The following is a 20,567-nucleotide window of genomic DNA, read 5'->3' on the forward strand; positions in this document are numbered from 1 at the left end:
GATTAGCAAGAAGAGATTCCTGTAGAGTCATGATTCTTATACAGCCATGACTATTTGGGCTTCTCACTTTCATCTTATTATGTGTGTCTCACTGGCTCATCTTTGATGACACATATACTACCAGGCAGGTTTGAACTTGCTGAGATTTTATCTAGCAGATGTGGGAGGTTTTAAATGATTTCAGTTGAAAATATTTGTGGTGGTTTTTGAAATGGGATGGGAAGTGTCACCCTCACATTGTTCCATGCTTTTATGACTTTTTGTTCTACTGTGGAACACAAAACAAAAACACTTTTTTCAAACTATCTTTTTTGAAGCAAGAAGTGCAAACAGGTTTGAAACAAAATGAGGGTGAATAACTTTCATTTGTAGGTAAACTATCCCTTTATTACTAAATATATTATGGAACCTCAAGCAATGTAATTTAAAACTTTCTCCCATTTGTCTTGAAGCATTCAAGCATTCGAGTCAATGTCCCTTGAGGTGTGCAAATTCAAGCATCTTCATATATAATGTTGCTTTTCTGGTGTCTTCAAGCAATGTCATTAAAATTGTTTAAGTATCACCATATGCTGGATTGTACAGTTCATGAAACACTAAACCATGTTTATTTCTATTAGGTTTTTGATGTCCTACAAGCCTACTGTTAATCATACATAACAAATGTGACAATTTAGCTAGCAATATTCTCACCTTGACCAGGTGACACATATGGCAATGTATGTACATGTGGAGAAGAGCAAGTGACACCACTCTCTGTGACAACAGCTAAACTTGACCTATCCTGGAAGACACAAGAGTAATGCTCTCCTTGCTCCAGACTGGGAAGACCAGGGATGGATAAAGAGATCTAAAAGGACCAAAAGAAATATAGAGAGATGGAATAAGAGTCAATTTGGATTTTTAAGAATTGAAGGCAGAGAGTTGGTTATTGTTGTTTGTGTGCTCAATAATGGTCACTGTAAACTAAGCTTATATAAATATAAGCATCTTGTATTTTATCGTGTTGTAACATGTACTACTGAATTAACAATTTAAACTGGATCTTTTTTTAAAAAATGTGTTAATATGTGAAACACACAATTCTCCTCTCCTCTCTGCTGATGTTGGATGGATTGAGAAACGTCACGCTCAGGCATTGTTGCTCTATATCAAAGCTCCAAAGCCACTGATCTTTCTGATCCCCACGCACACACTCGCTCCGAAGCCCACACCTGATGCACAAAGACACAATGTTCAAGTTCAAGTAACCAACTATTCAAAATAAAACATTCTGTATATGAGGTTCTTTTTAAATATGAACTTACTTCCCCTCCAGAACACACCAGCCACAATATGGATCATGAGCCAACAGGCAGGACTGGCAATCCAAATGCTTTTCACACTCTGCTACAGGCCTCTTCTCTAGCTGTGTGAGCACAGTAATAAAAACCTTAGTTAATGAATAAAAACAGCGGGGAAATACAAATAATGACGAGATTATATACTACACTCTATTTTCTTTATAGGCACCAAACCAGCATGACAGAAAGCTATTCTTCCGCCTTCCTGTGTATTCTTTTAATATATTTGTGTGATTTATGAACTTGATCGTTCAAAAGCCTTATAGTTGAGATTTTCAGCAAACATGGCCTGCTAATTCTTAAAATAGTCCTGAGAATTTCTACAGCAACTGTTTGCATTAAAAGACTGCAAACTTCACACTGCACTAGACTGCAAAACTGCACTAAACTTCAGAGATAAATCAAAATGAAAAAAATGGCTTGGTCAAAATGAAGTTAATGGGAACCAAAAACTGTTTGGTCGCCATCATTCTTCAAAATATCTTCTTTTGTGATCCACAGAAGAAAGAAAGCCATACACGTTTGGAACAACATGAGAGGGATGAGTAAATGATGACAAATTTCATTTTTGGGTGAACTACCCTTTTAATATTACTTCTGGTTTCATTCTATTAATTATGCATGATCTACAAGAACTACTTTGACATGACGTGACGTGACATGACGTGACATGACGTGACGTGACATACATACAGCCAAGTATGGTGACCCATACTCAGAATTCGTGCTCTGCATTTAACCCATCCAAAGTGCACACACACAGCAGTGAACACACACACACCGTAAACACACACCCAAAGCAGTGGGCAGCCATTTATGCTGTGGCGCCCAGGAAGCAGTTGGGGGTTCGGTGTCTTGCTCAAGGGCACCTCAGTCGTGGTATTGCCGGCCCGAGACTTAAACCCACAACCTTAGGGTTAGGAGCCAAACTCTCTAACCATTAGGCCACGACTTCCCCTAAAAAAGTTGAGCCTACTTTGTCAACAAGTAACAACAGTTCAACTTCAGTAATGTGATAGTTACCATGTTACTTGTCAAGATGTATAGATGGTTCTCTTGATGGTCAAGCCTGAGCTCTCTGCTTATTGGTGCACTGGGATGGATGGAGATTACTGCATATTCTTCCACCTCACCTTTTGGCCCAAGAAACACCTGGATAAAACACAAACAAGGGAAACATACAACACACCCTGAGAGAGCATATGGAACAGAGCTGAAAGAGAGCTGATCAGTTACTCCTGATATCACTACTCAAACCTCTTTTATCTCGTATCACATTTTGAAGTAGGACTATTGCAAAGTGGTCGTTTTTTTAAGTACTGTTTTTTAATGTTTTTCTGAGAGACTAAGCATTGAAATAGTCATATATCATCATATCACCCTTATTTATTTATGTATATGTTTATTTATTTATTTTTCTTTTGAAGTTTTCTTTTGTAGACAACATGGTATAACAAGGGCCCAAATATGGGCTGTAACAGAATGAGGATCACTCATCCCATATTGAGAAACTGCTTTAGAAGAGTTGTTTTCTTTTTTATCTTTGCGAATTCATCATTCTTCACCACTACCCAAGCTGCACTAAACATATGCACAAAAAGATGGGCTAATGATATGTTAATGTTTTATGTTAATTATATGATGGAAAAAAACATAACAATGGATATACTGTACCATGCATTACTTTTATGCAATTATCCCACAAAGACTTTGCTTATTAAAACTATGTCTATGGCAAAATTGAGGCTTTCTATTTCTTTAGTTTTAGTACCTTAAGTCTACATAAATATAAACTACCTCAGTAACATTAGTGAAAGACTGCTCTAAGTTAACTGTGTCACATAATTCAGGTCTGTATATTGACATATAGTATACGTATATTGAAAAAGAGAAAGCGAGAAAATGCATAAAATACTGATGATGACTATGTAAGCCTCAGGTTCTATGTTAATGAAATGGGAATGAAATGCACCTGTGAAGACCATTCATAATGATGCACTTAACATCAGATGTTGGGTTTCTCCTCAAAACTGTACCATTAATTAATAATTAAAGATAATCTCAAATTTTCATGAGTTTCTTCTCCAAAATAACCAGCCTTATTTACAACCTAATGCAAATCCAACTGAAGTTTCTATACCTTGTGTAAGTTTCCTTGGGAGTCTCCTAGAAAGGCAATAGTATGTTCCTCCCTTACACTCACAGCGACAGCAGTGAGACGGACAGATGGACTGTCAAATATTGGCTCAGCTTCCACAAGCACCCGGCTTGCCATTGGACTAGGGGTGTGATCAGAGCCACATGGGTAAGCATCCAAAGTGTTCTACAGAAAGAGACGAGTCAAAGATTAAAACAAAGCCTAAGTCAATATTGTACTACAACTGATACATTTGACTGTCATGTCAAACACCTTTTAAGGTATAAAGTCAACATCAATACAATGTTTTGCACACTGCTACACAGTAGTAAAGGAGTAAAGATTAGTTGTTTATATCTCAAACCTAAATAAAACTACCCATAAAATGTCAAAAAATCATTCTGAATTTTGCTGTTGTTGTTGAAAGAAAAAACTTTTATTCAGCAACAATGTATAAAATGTATCAAAAATGTCAGTAAAGAAGACATTTCTATTATTGCAAACAAATGCTGTTCTTTGAACTTTGTTCATCAAAGAATCCTAAAAAATATTTCCACATTTCATTAAAGGGATACTCCACCCCAAAATGAAAATTTTTTGTCATTAATCACTTACACCCATGTCATTCCAAACCTGTAAAAGCTCTGTTCGTCTTCAGAATTTAAGATATTTTTGTGTCATCCGCGCCACAAGGCTGCGCTGTGTTCTTTCAAATTAAAGCTAAATACACGTAGAAACAACGCCTCCTTGTGGTGCGGATAATACAGAAGAGCATACGCAGCATACGGTGACATGGAGAGACACCGAGGAGACTGTTGACAAAGGAATTGTTTTCTTTGCTTACAAAAAGTGTTCCCGTCGCTTCATATAACCCAGATTGCACGTCTGATGGCAGATGGAGTTTTCTGACGACCACTTTCATAACTTTTATGGACCTTGACACTGTTATTTACTTGGCAGTCTATTGGACAGTCACAGGCCTCCTGGTTTTCATCCAAAATATCTTAAATTGTGTTCCGAAGACGAACAAAGCTTTTACAGGTTTGGAACGACATGGGGGTAAGTGATCAATGACAAAAATTTCATTTTGGGGTGGAGTATCCCTTTAAGCAGCACAACATTAATAAATCAGCATATTAGAATGATTTCTTGTTACTTTTATCACAATTGTTACTCTGATTTTTTTTTTTAAATAACTGTGTTAGCTACCCTTTCCAGACCAGTTTAAAATATTCATTGATGGCTACACAACTGGGGTGGTGGAATTTTGATGTCATCATAGAATAAAGCCTTGTTCAATTGTAGTTTTCCTTCCCCTGAAGAGATTAACTGGTATGTTCAGGGGCACAGTGGTGCAGGATCTGAAACTACAACCTCAGTAACCAACCAGTTTATCAGTTCCAGTTACTGGATAATGTAGGCTTTGTTCATGACTCACAAGTGGTCAAAAGAGACACATTGCTGTTTACACCTGGTAGTAAAATGGGTCTCCTTTGACCAGTTGACATTGGGAAGGGTATGGTCTATCATTTTGAGACTGTGTTTCTCTAAAGAAAATGTTTTTAAGTTTGTAACAGTGGGACTTGGAAGCTTCACAAAAGTTGTCTGAAGCAGTAAACTCACCGCTGGAAGATTGGCACAGTTTGATTTGACTTCATACTCAATGTATGCAACCTCCTGTCCATCTGCACGACCCATTTCAGTGTAGCACAGATCTCTTGTAGCACTGATACGTTTATCCACTTGCTCAAGTGAAAACACACATACTGCGGACTCTTCGTTTGGCCGACTGGAAGAAGCGAAATGGCTCGAAAACACCCCCAAAAGGACCTCTTCCGAAGCAACTGTACTTTCTTTTCCCAAAACCTTATCTGACTTTGGTAGGCCTACATGTAGAGCTTGTAGAAGGTTATAATTCTTTCCTCCAGCTGAACGACAGCTTAACGGAACTTCTACATATGAATAATATGCAGTATCATCCAAACACATACGGGATACATATGTGCGATATTCTCTCGATGGTGACTGTAAGTCCCTCCGATAGAACATGAAGTAGACATACGAGCGATGGGTAAATGATGTTACAAAATGATGGTCATACTCAGAAAGCCTCCCAGCCACTGCTAACTTTGAAGTTTCTTCATATGAGAAAACAGGCTCCATAACTAAGTTACGAGTAGATATTGGGGGTTGGCTGTTGGTGTAACCACGCCCCACAAACAGCACTGGCTGTTGTTTCCCACGGCCTCTTGTGAGCGCCACAAGTCCTACTGTTGAGACATTGGGGTCATTAGCCGCCACATACTGTGTATCCACAGGCCTCTCTGCAGAGAAAAGCACTTTCCCCACTGAATCCAAACTTCGTTTCTGACATATTCCTTGATAAACACTTCCACAACTGATGAGCTCCTGACTATAAGGATCCACGAGTAGTAGCTTGTTGTGGTTATTGGTCCATTTTGCCTGTGGACAGTTTGTGTCACTAATTGGGGGCAGGCAGTCACGGCTATCTATCACAGGCCCCGTCTCTTCCTCTGCCTCAAGCTGAAGATCGAAAGAAAGCTGGTAAAGCCGATCACGGGCACCTAAATAGACCCGACCCAATTTAGGATCAGGATGCAAAGCCAGGTGCTCGAAGAAGGTGTCATTGCGCAAGAAAGTGGGGTGATGGCTGGAAGAAGCAGAGCTCTGGGTGACCACGCAACAACACAATATGGAGAAAAGAGAAGAGAACACACACACCATCCCAGGTGGCATGTCAACTATTCTGAGAGCAAAGAGAGAAAGAGGATAAAAGAGAAAGAAAAAAAGAAAAAGAAAAAAAAAAATCAACAAAACCAGTGAAAATTACATTATAATAACAACCCCAATTATTTAATCATCAGTGTAAATATTGTTAATGTTATTAAAACAACACAAATCAAGAAATGATGCCACATATGTCATGTCACAGCATGTCACAATATAAAAATGACAAATAAACTTTTCATTTACTGTAATCAGAGAAAAAGCTAACCGGAGAGATTGTTGACAAAAGTTTCTTACCAGGGTTTGATCTGCAGGGGCGACATGCATACACACAAAACACAGTCAAATACACGTCCCCATCGGCTAAACCTATAACACAAACAGAAAGAGAGAGAACTGTTTAAAAATTAAAAAAAAAAAAAAAAAAAAAACTTAATCTTGAGGAAGATATTTACAAAATGTCACAACCCAGGCTCATTGGAATTATGTTCTGCAAAACGTAATTACATTGCTCCTGGTACATTTCACTGCACTTTTCAGGTCACAGAGTCACTGTAAGCAAAATAATTTTTTATAGATGTGGGTTTATTAAACAGCCCAGTGTCAAGAATAAAACATGCCTTTTGTACATTTTTGAAAAATTATATTGCACTGCGTTCAATTTTCTCCAGAACTGTTAAACGTTACTGTGGCAACATTTTTTTTAATTTTATTTTGGTTAATCCTTCTACAAGACTTTGAGCTCTTTGATCTGCATAGCAAGTGCAACACTGTACCAGGTGAGCTACTGAGCAAGTTTACCATGTCAGGAAAGCCATACATATTAGGGCTGGGCGATATATCTAACGATATGATCATGCGCATCTAGTCAGTAAAGCCGGTTCCCTGATTAGCGCTAAATCGCCATCACCTGCTTTCAAATGGACCGGCATTTAATAGACAGAGCCGTAGATCACTGACAAGCTACGCTATATCGCGTTCATTATCGAAGGCGATACATCTGCGATAATGAACGCGATATTGCGTACCTTGTCAGTGAACTACGGCTCTGTCTATTAAATGCCGCTCCATTTGAAAGCAGGTGATGGCGATTTAGCGCTAATCAGGGAACCGGCTTTACTGACTAGATGCGCATGATCATATCGTTAGATATATCGCCCAGCCCTAATACATATGCGGCTGGTTATGGTTTGCAAATGTCAAAATGTATTAGTTTACAAATCACGCATTATGGAAAAAGTATTTTGAGGTCATAGCATAGTACTGCAAGAAACCACATGAAAATAAGTCATTGTTAACTGATAATCTGCATAATTGTTTAAAAAAAAAAAGGATCAGGATTTTTTTTTTTTGTTTGTTTGTTTGTTTAAAAAAAAAATCTGATCTGATCAATAAATTGGAATTGAGCACTAATGCTTGCAATGAACACAGCCTTAGACCTACAGCAGCCTATTCAAATAGTGGCACAGCAGCCTTTATAAAAGGATGTATAAATAAAAGTCTTTGAAGATTCAATTCAATGTGCAATTGAATTGACGGTGAATGAACAGTCTATGAGGCAACTTTCAGCACAGTAATGCTCTAAGCTAGGAGTTTTGTAAACACAAAATGTCTAAACATGAGTATTCTATCTTTAGGAAATATCTGCTAGACTCTGCAAAGAGATAGGAGGACAAGTATAACAGTTATATCTCGTCCTGTCAGATAAATAACGGCTCCCTTGACTTCTATAGTTCTATAGTTCATCATGGGCCCACTAAACTAGGAACCCATTTAACCTCAAATAAACTGTATAAAATTGTACTCAGAACACGTCCTTTTTATTCATACACTTTACTCGCACAATTTTTGTGAGTGCAAAGAGGTCACTAAAGAAAATAAATCAAATAACTATAGGAAACCAGAGAATATAGGACATAAAAAGTTTTAAAAGCTTTCTTCCAAATAAAAAGACCAGAAGACTGACCAATTATGTATATTACTGAATCAATGCTGAAAAAAGTACAAATATTAAAAATGTAATACATATTTGTATAGTTTATTCAACTTTAATTTGTAATTAGATATTTCATCAGTTAGGCTGACCATTCAAAATTATTCAGATAATTAATCTGACTAATTTTTTTCTGACTCACTCATTTTTGTAACATTGACTACATGGTGAACTGTAAATATGTGAACCCCCACCATTAGAAATAAAAAAGAAACAGTACATTAAAATTAATGAATTATTAATATATATTTTTATTAATTATATATATATATATATAGATATATAGATATATATATATATATATATATAGTCATTTATCAAAGAGATCATGCAAAAAATGATAGAAAGGTATTCTTTACTTTAAAGTTTATATTTTATGAGATACAGTTGGCTGTTTACAACAAAGTGTATATTGTTCTATCCTGTAATCATTGGTTTACTTGTGTACATTTACTTGTACATTCACTTATAAGAAACAGCATTGTAAAACATTAATCATTAATATTCTATTTTACCTGATTTGTTTAGAAAAAGCTTACGGTACGAATAGAATCTTTCTGGAATGTCTGTATAAAAGGGGCTTAAGTAAACACCATAATTTATATAACCAAGTCTGACATAACATAAAGATGATAAAATCAGCATTTAACTAAATACTTTGCATATTTACACAAAAGGGAACTTTGAAAACGAGAACAGGAAATGGGAAACTCATCTGACCTATTAAACAATCATTTGACATATAGTGGCAGAAAAAAAAAAACGATGCCACAATAAAAAGGCAATTCATACTGCAGAAAAACGTGGCCTAATTTTTGTTCATATGTGACTCATAATTTTTTTTCCATGACAGTATGAACAGCACAAACCACATGGAATCTGATCTTTTGGATTCTGCATTCTGATTTGGGCCACTTCCACTTTCAATCTAGATTGAAATTCATCATAATTCTGTGCTGTCACTCCAATTTATACTCCAGTAGTTCTTTCATCACTCTGTGAATATGACAGATAGTTCACAGGTGTAGACACAAGCTAAACTTAAGGGTTAAACTTTGTACCATAAATATTTAAAAACTTTTTTGCTTTTTCTTTCTTTTCTCACCTTCATCCTCCTTATCGCCTGCTCACAAATTCACTGGTTTCCAAGGTAAATCACCTTATAAATGAACTCGTAAACGTTTACTTCAGTGGCCTCCATGTTTACTTCTGTATGACAGTATGTTTCATGCCATCTTGTTAACGTTCTTTTGTGTATGCGGTTCCGTTCAGGACCATCATTAGTTTACAATGGAATCTGATATTGGCCACATTTCAAAATAATGTGAACAGCCATACAAAAAAATCTGATCTGATCAATAAATTGGAATTGAGCACTAGTGCTTGCAGTATGAACATAGCCTTAGACCTACAGCAGCCTATTCAAATAGTGACACAGCAGCCTTTATAAAAGGCTGTATAATTAAAGTCTTTGAAGATTCAATTCAGTGTGCAATTGAATTGCAGTGAATGAACAGTCTACGAGGCTACTTTCAGCACAGTAATGCTCTAAGCTAGGAGTTGTGTAAACACAAAATGTCTAAACATGAGTATTCTATCTTAAATCTTTAGGAAATCTCTGCTAGACTCTGAAAAGAGATAGGGGGACAAGTATAACAGTTGTATCTCATCCTGTCAGATAAACATTCCTTAAAGGTTAACATGAAATGGGGTTCGCCCACATTTTACTTCCTGATGTGATATTTTCCACACTGAAACAAGAAATTCAATAAGAGATAAAAAAAAAAACATACTACAAACCTAAATTTGACTGACCAAGCCTCGAAATAGCCAAGAGTGCCGTTCTCTCTCTCTCTCTCTCTCTCACTCTCTCTCTCTATATATATATATATATATTATTTTTTTTTTTTTTTTTGAAGACTGAAACTAACTCTTGTATAAGATGTATTAAAATGTATCAGAAAAGTAAAACAAAATCCATATTGATTTTATGTTCACTCTAAGGAGAAAAAGAAAACAAGACATGGGAAAGAGAACAGCCCAGTCAACTAATACTAAGAGCAACTTAAACTCAAATGATTTGATCCTCTGGCCGAAAACATGCACACACTTGCCCGACACACCTCTAGGGTGACATACATGCTCAAGTACTTAAACCAAAACCTCAATTTAACATTGATGTCCCGCTGTCCTATTTCCTAAAACTATCTACTTCAAGACTTCATTAAAAGACTGTGTGGTGTGTTGTGACTGTGTGTTGGCGACAGCAGTTTCAGACTGTTCAATTTATTAAATGTTAACAATATTTAGATTAATAAACTGGTCTAATAAATACAAATGTATCTTAAAATAAATAAAATCTTGTGTAAGCATGCTAATGTTTATTAAGCCTACATTTGTCAATGAAAAAACTAAAAGGCTATGATATATGATCATTTAACAGAGGTCATGAGCAGAGAGTTTACATATAACCTGTTATGACAGAGATCCTGTAGCTTAAATAAAAGCTTAAAATTTTAATCTGAATAAGGCTGACAAAAAAATGAACTACGGTCGATATCAGGAATACATTAATCCAAGCTGTGTGAGGATTGTGTATGTACTTTTCGTTTACATCTCACAGATGGGAAAATCTGAAAAACGTGGAAGAGACTTCACACACACACACACAGATTTATTTAACTATCCAAATGGGGTCATTCCATATATTTCTATTGTTTTTTATTTACAGCTAGTTATAAATACTGTAACCTAACCCACACCCTAACCGTAACAGAAAACGTTTGCCATTTTTACAATCAACCAATAAATAATTATTTTATTATTATTATTAGATTGTTATTTTATCACACATTATTATTATAAGGTAGGTTTTGTCAGCTTTAGCTCACTTCTTGGTACAAATTTGTCCCCAAAATATATTTAAGTAGGTACACCCACACAGAGTGATCCTTGAATAGCTAAATATTAACACAGACAAAGGCCAGACCAATGGGTGTGCACCTTTGAACCTGAAACACCGAACTCCTGGCTAATGATGTTGTTATATGAAGAAATAAACAAAACAAATGTAAGGTTTTAGAAGACTTGGAATGTAGTGCACAGTTTTTATGGACTGATTTTACGATGCTTCTTGGAGCTTTTCAAGACATCGTCACTATGTCCTGTCACTGTACAGAAAAGAGAGCAGGAACATTACTCAAGACTTCCCTTCTATATTTCACAGAGACTATAATATCATACAGGTTTGAAAGAAAATGATGTAGTCTCTCCACTGAGACTTATGAGTTTTATGATGAGGTCACAAATGCTACTAACAACTTTCCCACCACATTAAAACAGGCCCGAGTAACTGCACTGCTCAAAAACCCACCACTTCACCCTGTGAGTGAGTACAGATAAAGTGGCAAACTTAAGCTTAATCATCATCATTACGTGTCTTCCATTACAAAAAAATCAGCATTAAATTCATCCTAAACTAGTACTGAATGATCATTTTATGACTAAATCTTGCATCTAGCAGTGCTGGTTCATCTTCTAGCTAAACCCAAAATTCAACCAGCAGTCAAAGAGACATTACACCATTAGGCTGCATATGGACCCTCAACTTATCGAGACAAAGAATTCAATCAGGTGTAGCATATTATATTAATAAAGACATGATACCCATTCAGACACCAGCAAAAACATAATACCAGAAACTGATAAAGACTACAGTTATACTTAGTTCCATCACAGTTTTTTTTTCTCTCAAAAGACAGAAATAACCTAAAATGTTTAAAGAATAGCCTACAAAATTTACTTGTGTACTTTTAGACAAATGAGACTAAAACCCTACCACAATGAAAAAGGCATTCAACAGTCCAGCCTTTTCTCATTGTTTATTCATATGTATATATACTACTACCTATTACCTAATTTATGTATTACATACTAATACATAAATTAGTATGTAATATTTACAGGTAAAAAAAACTTTTTTTTCCTATGTTTGGATAAATGTGTTTTTGACCTCGAGGCCAGAGTCAAGAGTGTCAAAACTGACAGAGACGCCACCACTGAATGAGGGAGTTGCCCATACTGAACAAATGTCCATCCTAGAGGTCTACACGGGTCCAAAAATTTGTACTCACACCCGAAGAGACCTGTAAATGTCCTACACTGAACCGACCCAGACCCATCTATTATTTTGAAAGTTGGACCAGAGCCCGTACAGAACAGAGAAATGTCAAAAATGTAGGCTACTTCCCAGAACCGACGTGGACCGTCAATTATTTGAAAGCTGGACCGGAACCCGGCCTGGAAGACACAGACCGACTGGATCTGATCGGCACATATTCCACAGCAAATTGCTATTAACAAGTCAATAAACAAGTTGTGAAAATTAAACTTTTTGTCTTACCTAATGTAAGAAGCCTTCTCCCTTGTACACTCCATACACTCCTCGCCAAGAAAGTTCCATCCATGTTATTCCTTTCTTGCCAACTAAAATGCTTAACCCACTCATTATTCCAGCTTCAAAAGTCCAAAAGTCAAAAGAGCAAATATTTTAGATATAAAAATTAACAACAAGACAGTTCATTCATAATATTATTATAAAAATTGGAGAAAATTCAAAGTGCGGTATGGTGGAATAAGTCCCGCCTTCTAAATAAAAAAGGCAATTGTCAAAGGTAAAGTCATTGCATCGTTTTTTTTTTCAAATTACCGACTCACACTTTTTTCTCATCCTAGTTTTACAAGTTGAAAGTTACAAAACAACACACGCACAGCGCTGACTGACTCTGATAATGGCCAGGTGTTCTCCGAGTCCGATCGACTCGGGTATTACACACAATGTTAATCAGACCCAGGACCCGAAGTAATAGACTGGGACCCGACTCAGACACACGGCTGACCATTTAAAATATAGCCCCGAACTCGTACTGATCCCGGGTCGGGTCTCGGGTCCTCCGTGTAGACGTCTAGTCCATCCTACCTCTGAGAAAACAACGAAAAGGCTTGGCCACCATCCTCAAGAAAATCACCTCCACAAGGCAAGGGGGAAGATGAGGGTGAAGGCAGCAAAGGTAAATGTGTACCTTTTTGTGCCAACAATAAAATCAGAAACAGATTCATTGCAGTGGTTGCATGCTTAAGAACTACCTCAATCTTGCTGCTGTGGCTCAAAATATTCTCTGCAACAAGTATTCCTTCAGTGAGAGTATTTAGTGCCAGGGACACATCTTTTCACCTCACTGTTCAAAGCTCAAACCAGAAAAAGTAAACATGCTTACATTTTCGCATTCAACTAAAATATACAGAAATATCAGAAAATATGTTCTGATTCTTTATCATTGTTCTTTAGTTGTGTTCTTTTAAACTATAATCTGTTTGTAAAGGTCTGTGCCAGGTTTTTATTTGTAAGTTTTACAAATAATCAAATAGTTTGCGGGGCTTGCAAAATCAGTAGCCCGAGGTCCCGGAGCCATTGTGTTTTCTAGTCGGGCCACCCAAAATGTATCACCACTCTGCCCAACGGGCTACCTTAAATACTGATCTCCAACGGGTCCTTAAAAACTCCTAAAGTGAGTAATATCAAACTTAAGGCCATAAAAAGTTTTAAATACATTAAATGGTATAAGAAATGCCTTAATTATTATTCCAAGAGGTTTTACAGTTGGGGATGGAAAGACAAGAGTCGTGATAAGGCTGGATTAAACCAAAGACGGACTTTGATTAAATTTCAAAAGGCAATGATGTCATTGAATAAATATGAGCACTGCACGTTTCAAGTCAAATCGTGGCTCAGATGTCTTTATTTGAATGTATCTGAATGAAACAGACTGTCATTAGAAACGTGTCATTGGCATTTTTATTTCATTTTACCTGATTTTACCTAATTCCTGATAAAGCAGCGTTTTTGAGCACAGAGCTTCTTTGTGTACAGCCGTTACCGGGGAAACCAAAATATTTCAGCATGGCAGAGAATGTATTTGTATTTCCAACAGGCCTTTCTTGCTGTTTATGGTCAGATCAATGCAAATATCAACCACAGACTGTAAAAAGATGGACGACGCACCTTCATTCACTTCCATTGAAGAAAAGTGAAGCCACCATTGTCCCAATAGGGCGCGGCCATATCGCGCTGATTTGGGACCAGAGTCTGCGCAGTAGAGAGCGTAGTGGAGCCGTGCCCGCCCACACTCCTGCAGAGTCAACCGAAAACACACGCCCCTGACCCTTTTTTAAATTAGCCTGACTGGTCCAATTTTTGTATGCGGATTTTTCGTATAAGAGGCTTAAAATAAGGTAAATACAACTCCAATCTCTTCTTGAAAAGTCAGTTGGCGCCTCAGTTCGCTCAGAGAACCTGTCAGTCTCAGCTGTCAATCATGACGTCACACTCCCGTTTTTATAGCATTACATAACTAACTAAAACTAAACTTATTTTAAAAACGAACACCATAACATAATAAAATCTACATCAAATGACATAAACCATGTTTGAAAACAAAATATTTAAAGTGAAATTTAATTATTTAGTTTGACTCACGTCCCATTAGATTACATGGAGAGGGCAGGGTTTATGACCTATACTGGGACCAGCCACCGGGGGTGATCGAAACGCGATGGCTTCACTTTGATGACTAGTGCGGCACACTTGATATCAGCTCATGTTTTTACATAGCAAAAGAGTTGTAAATGAGAAAGAAGTTAATGTGCCTTCTAAAAATCTAAACAATTAAGACAATAATATTTATACGTGTTAAATTGACATAATAATTTATATGCTTGATTTATCCCTTTTCATAAAAATGGTCTGAAGGCTGAAATGCTATTGTATAAGATTTTTGTTTTTGTGAAAACCTGCATCTGAACTGTAAATCGTGTAATTTTATGGCTCAATAATGTATGTTACCATAGACATTGTCCAACACCACTCATACGGTGTTCATTTTACTTGTGCAGCTCTTAAAATGGGTCACAAATTGCCTTAAATTTATTTTTTGAAAATTCTGCAGATACCCTGTAAATAGTGAAATGAAATTCCTTCCTTCATATTTGTTGATATTTGTGTAATAAAAATATTTTTGATTGACATTCGAACTCCTATCTTATTTTCTATTTATAAAAAAAAAAAAAAAAAAAATCTCAAGAGTACCTGCCGAAGGGCTACCAGGGATTTTTAAATTTTGCGAGCCCCGTTTATAAGTGAAATGTTAACACTTAGGCTATTTGAATTTTAAAACACTGACTGAAAGTTAAAACCCATTCACACCAAGGATGATATCTATAACTATAAAGATATAGTTTTAAAGATCATTCTAAATGAATAGCACAGTCCACACCACAACCAGTCTCAGCCTCAGACGTCATGCCTACGTCATGTTGGCTGAACGTCTGATGCATACAGTACACAAAAGTGGAAACACTTCAGAAGTTTCGAAGTGTGGCGACATTTCCACGCCCCGAAACGTGATGCTGAAATGAAATTAACTGTGACTGGTTGTTTGACATGTTGGTCAAATGGCCTCATGAGCTGGCCTTGGCCAATGAAAGCTGCCATGAATTCCAGGCCTTCAGCCGTCAGTCTGAAGGTCTGGCTACGCGAGACTACACCACAACTAAAATGCCACAGAGGAACAAAATATTTGGAATCACAACTGATGAACGATAAAAACACTGACATTCAATCAGAATCAAGTCTGTTTTAAAGAGCTTAAGCATTTAAAGCGGCAGACACAAAAATGCAGTGTACCTATGATAAACAGAACATCATTGTGTTTTTGTAACGCAATTCAATAACTGTGATAATACTGTATGCCAAGACAAAAGGTTCAAAAATTACTGTGATAAGAAAATTTGACACAGTCACATGACTACACTAAAAACTAAATGGGAAACACTGCATGTTCATTGCCACTGAGGCAATCTATATGCAGAAAAACTGCAGACCCAGGGCTATATGGGTCAACAAGACCATTCAGGCTCGTAGCCAGAACAGCGAGTTCCACCAGCCGCAGCCGGTACAGGAACCACAGTTGAGTGAACTCTAATTCCAACATACTTTGGGCTAGAGAAGACTCTGTTTGATTACAGCAGCCTTGTAAAAAAAAAAAATCACACACTCTACACTGATTTTGGTCTCTCTGAAGTCTTTTCTCAACTTTGTTGTGTTCGTGGTTATGACCACATTGAGTCTGTAGTGTTCACTGTTGCCTAGAACCAAACTAACATCTTAAAAAAATCAGTTTTCACAACTGCATTTTGGTGAAGCAGTGCTATGTGTACATTCTGAACAACACAAACCACAACAGACAACTATTATTTTGTCATGTTGTTGTACATAACCATGTAAAGGACTGCAGATTGCTTCACTTAATTTTAGGATATCCAGCAATCATAAATGGCAGAAAGCAGAATGTGTAGGCTGAGACAGTGACTAAACTTTTATCAAAGGGTCAAGTGTTGACAAGTTGAGTCAAGTTGTTCACACCTCAGATTTGGCTCAAGGCTCAAGAAATGTTAAAAGAAAGCTGTGGAAAGGTGGGAGGGAAGAGGAAGAGGGGAGAGGATGGGAAGAAGAAGGGGATCAAGCACAACCCACAACACAACAAAAGCACACACAATAAAATGATGAATTAAAAACAAAAAAGTAGCTGAGACAAAAACAAATGAACCACCTGTCATAGGACAAATGCATAAGCATGTGACAGGACAATACAACCGTTTGTAAATTGGATTGGATAATTTGGGTCAGAGTCACTTACAGCACTCAGAACAACCTTAAAAACAGAACAGGGACATATTCAGAGAGATTTATGAATATATGTCTTTGGTGCCAAAATAGCTCATCACTATCTAATCTTTAAAGATTAAATCCCAAATGGCTCCCTTAAGAACCATATAGCCAACAACTATTATAAACACAACCAATTATTAATAAAGTATATTTTAACTTTTCAGTACTTACTAAGCTGTAATTAGGAGGAAGAATTTTTTAAAGCCCCCCTCTTTCACATTATTTTCATTACTTATAACAGCATTATGGGCTCTGAACAAAACACGAAGCACTGAAGAACTAGACTATATCCAGAGAAAGCTTAAACATATAGCTAGGAAAGCTTTACTTGAATTTTTATAGTTGATTCCACTTTCTTTGTTGATTTCATTTCTTTTTGAATGATTCCATTTCTTTATTTCCTAATTTACCAGTATGTGTTAAACACAGTTAAAACTTTACATAACATAACACACATAACTTCCTCAATTACCGATGCATGGGGCTCCATAACAAAAAAAATCAAGGCTTTCCGATTCCAGAAATTTGCTGCCAAAACGGTATGTACGCAGGATTCTTTTAAATTGTTTGTGTTGGTTATGTTGTCCATGTCCACACAGGCTTGGGCTCTGATTATTGCTGCATGCAGCTGTATTTCACTTTATTGTGCTCAATTGTTACACTCCCTGTTTACCCATGGCACACCCAAAGCCTTGTCCCTTGCTATACTCCTGCTTTTATGATGTTTTTTTTTAAAGCTTAGCAATCCCTAATTACTGTATGCTTTTAATAGTTTAAAAAGAGCAGTGTGAACTTTTTAAAATGTTAAACTTTTGTGTTCACAAAGGAAAACCCATAAAAGTTCAGAAAGAATAAGGGGTGAGCGAATGATGAAAGAATTCACATTTTTAAGTGAACTATTCTTTTAGGATTCCTATATGCTTATCTTTTCTAATCTCTTCATAAGAATTTAATGATATCATAATCCAAAGGAAAGGGCGATTATAGGTAAAGTGGGACAACTGGTAAAGCTTAGTCATCAATCATTGTGCATATTCTTCCATTACTAAAATTCAACTTTAAAGGGATAGTTCACCTTCAGTTGCTGTCAATGGGGACCAACAACTGAAGGTAAACTATCCTTTTAAGTAAACTATTTCACAGCATTCGGCAGCAGCAGAGAAGTGCTTTGCTTTTCTTTGTTTATGTCATTCCTTAACCAGTATTGTGGCAGGACATGTTTGATGACATAATCAAATACTACAGATAATGTGCTCTGAACAAATGAGACAAAAGTTGACTTTTTATTTATAAAACTAAAAATAGCCTTTGGAGATCCAAATAGTACTGCAGGAATGGTTTGAGGTCAGACAGGCCCTGAGGAAATTATAGACTCAACCAAGCATTCCACAATGTACCAAAGTATTTGAGAATATAAGGCCATCTAAGAGGATCTTGTACAAACACTGAAACAAGTCCACAAAAGAATGTCTAAAGCAACAAGAAATGGTCATTTCATAATCCTTCAAAAGCAGGGCCCACTTTTGAAACATAAAAAATTATATAGGTCATCATTTAGGCCTGCATAATCTGCATGTTTGTGTTACAAGCAACAAATGTATCCTTATGTAACAGCTACGAAAGAGACAGAGAGAGAGTGAATGTGTGTGTGTGGAGGTGGGTGGGGGTTTGTTCCCACTAATTCAGCATGGGGGGAAAAGAAAAGTGGGGTAGTTCCCAGGACAACCAGAGACCCACCAGAGCTTTCCAACAAGAGGCAAATGATCGCCAAGGGACTCCACTAACTGTAAGGAGTTCTTCACACATTTCCCTGAATGTATGCTTGCTTACACAATCAGTGTACATTAATTCTTTTCTACACTGAATAAACATTAAATATAGAATGCATCTTTTATAGTTTTTGCCTCCACAACATCAAAGGGACTATTGTAGTATGGATCCACATATATTCCATATATAAAAGGCATTTTATTATGACAAAGAGCCAACAAAACTCTTGCACTTTTAACAGATCAAGTATGCTATTACTAGCAGCACTGCATCGGGGAATAAAAAAAGGAGAAAGATCTTTATTAAAGCCCTGAAAGGCAAGAAGGTCTGGTCCAACATTCATGTTCTCTTCACCATGGCAACTCCTTTTCCCAGGATAGAGACAGTCTCAAGGGTAGGAATGTTTATGAGTGTCCCAGGAAGAGTTTTGAGGAGTTCTGTGTGACTGCATCAGTGGGACTGAAATTACCTATTGGTTTAGAGTTAGTTTCATCTTTCTGAATTACTGCTATTAAAAGTGGAGTTAGTATCTGAAATTAGAAATGTACGAAATTACAGAGGATTTTTTTTGTCCTGATGTACGCATGTTAGTTAATCCAGACAACGCATAGAAGTTTAAAATGTAAAAGAAAAACATTAATAAAACAACTTTTGTTTTTTTTAACCATTGTCTCCGAACAATACATACTACATTTTCTACATTTATCAGCTAACTGTCAAGTAACAAGGAATGCATTACACATTAAATAAAATGCATGTTGATTTATATCTATATACAATAACAAGGTTTTTATTAAAATACTTTTGCACACGTTACAAACTCCAGCATGTCCAAGTACTCATTCACATATTCAACAGTCACTCACTCACCCCTCCCCTAGCCTCCATCTGCAACTCTCCTCCTTTCTCCAATTCCCCCTCTTTTCACTGACCTTTTAAATCTCCACTCCAACAAAAGAAACAAAGGGAGCTGGACTGCTTTCTCTCTTTCCCCCCTGCTGAAGGGGAACAAACACACATACACAAGACTACAGCCCTTCATTCCACAGAGACTCAGGCCCAAAGTAGATGTACTGATTTGCACCAGTATATCACTGTATATATCTCTCATTTTCTTCATCACTATTTGTTATCTCTGTTATTAGTAAGCGTCCGTTTCTCAGCATTTAAGAGCCTTAGGAAAGATCCTTACTGGCATAAGATGTATTAAATAAAAAATAAATGCACAATACTTTTAATAAAATAAGAAAACTTCAACATCCTTAATTAAAACACTTAGCCCAACTCTAAGTCTATATTAAATTACAAAATGATAATTTTGTAATCATTTTCATATTAAAAAATAAAAAAATACTTCTGAGAAAGCAATTCAAGACTAAATAGCCAAAGAAGATGGGTGAGAAATACTGGAAATATTGTGATCAGCTCTTCAAGTAACAATAACGGGTTGGCATTGACTTCAATGAAAAAAGGCCATCTTTCTGTTGTTTCTAATCCTTAAGACGTTTGTTTATCTTCAAAACACAAATGAAGAGTTTTAATGAGATGAGAGATTTCTGTCCCTCCACTAAGTCTACGCAACCAAAACTTTGATGCATTAAAAAAAATTATTGGAAAAGTAATCCATATGAATCGAGAAGTTTAACAAGGTCTTCTGAATAGCCATGATCTCATTACATGATGAAAAGAACGTGCTTGTGTGACACAAACGCCATTGGTTCTCTCAGGTCAAACAAGTACATCTGAGCTTTGTTTTATCATATTTGAAATGCTTTATGTATGTGTAATGAT

The 20,567-nt window shown here is 36.5% G+C and overlaps 1 protein-coding gene across 3 annotated transcripts in view; it reads right to left on the reverse strand.

Moving 5' to 3' along the window:
- The window catches only part of plxnb1b (plexin b1b), a 58,087-nt gene that overhangs the window by 21,997 nt on the left and 15,523 nt on the right, over window positions 1-20,567 (reverse strand). For 2 of the 3 annotated variants that reach the window (XM_042758083.1, XM_019119024.2), the window contains 7 exons: window positions 6,526-6,597; window positions 5,104-6,247; window positions 3,484-3,666; window positions 2,367-2,495; window positions 1,308-1,408; window positions 1,082-1,214; window positions 694-850 (listed from right to left, as the gene is read on the reverse strand). In XM_042758083.1, coding sequence (XP_042614017.1) covers window positions 694-850; window positions 1,082-1,214; window positions 1,308-1,408; window positions 2,367-2,495; window positions 3,484-3,666; window positions 5,104-6,237 — 1,837 coding nt within the window. In that variant the 5' untranslated portion in view covers window positions 6,238-6,247; window positions 6,526-6,597. The remainder of the gene's footprint in view (window positions 1-693; window positions 851-1,081; window positions 1,215-1,307; window positions 1,409-2,366; window positions 2,496-3,483; window positions 3,667-5,103; window positions 6,248-6,525; window positions 6,598-20,567) is intronic. The other variant, XM_042758084.1, reaches the window with a different exon arrangement.

The sequence above is a fragment of the Cyprinus carpio genome, chromosome A6 (genome assembly GCF_018340385.1).
Source record: "Cyprinus carpio isolate SPL01 chromosome A6, ASM1834038v1, whole genome shotgun sequence".
Taxonomy (NCBI): domain Eukaryota; kingdom Metazoa; phylum Chordata; class Actinopteri; order Cypriniformes; family Cyprinidae; genus Cyprinus; species Cyprinus carpio.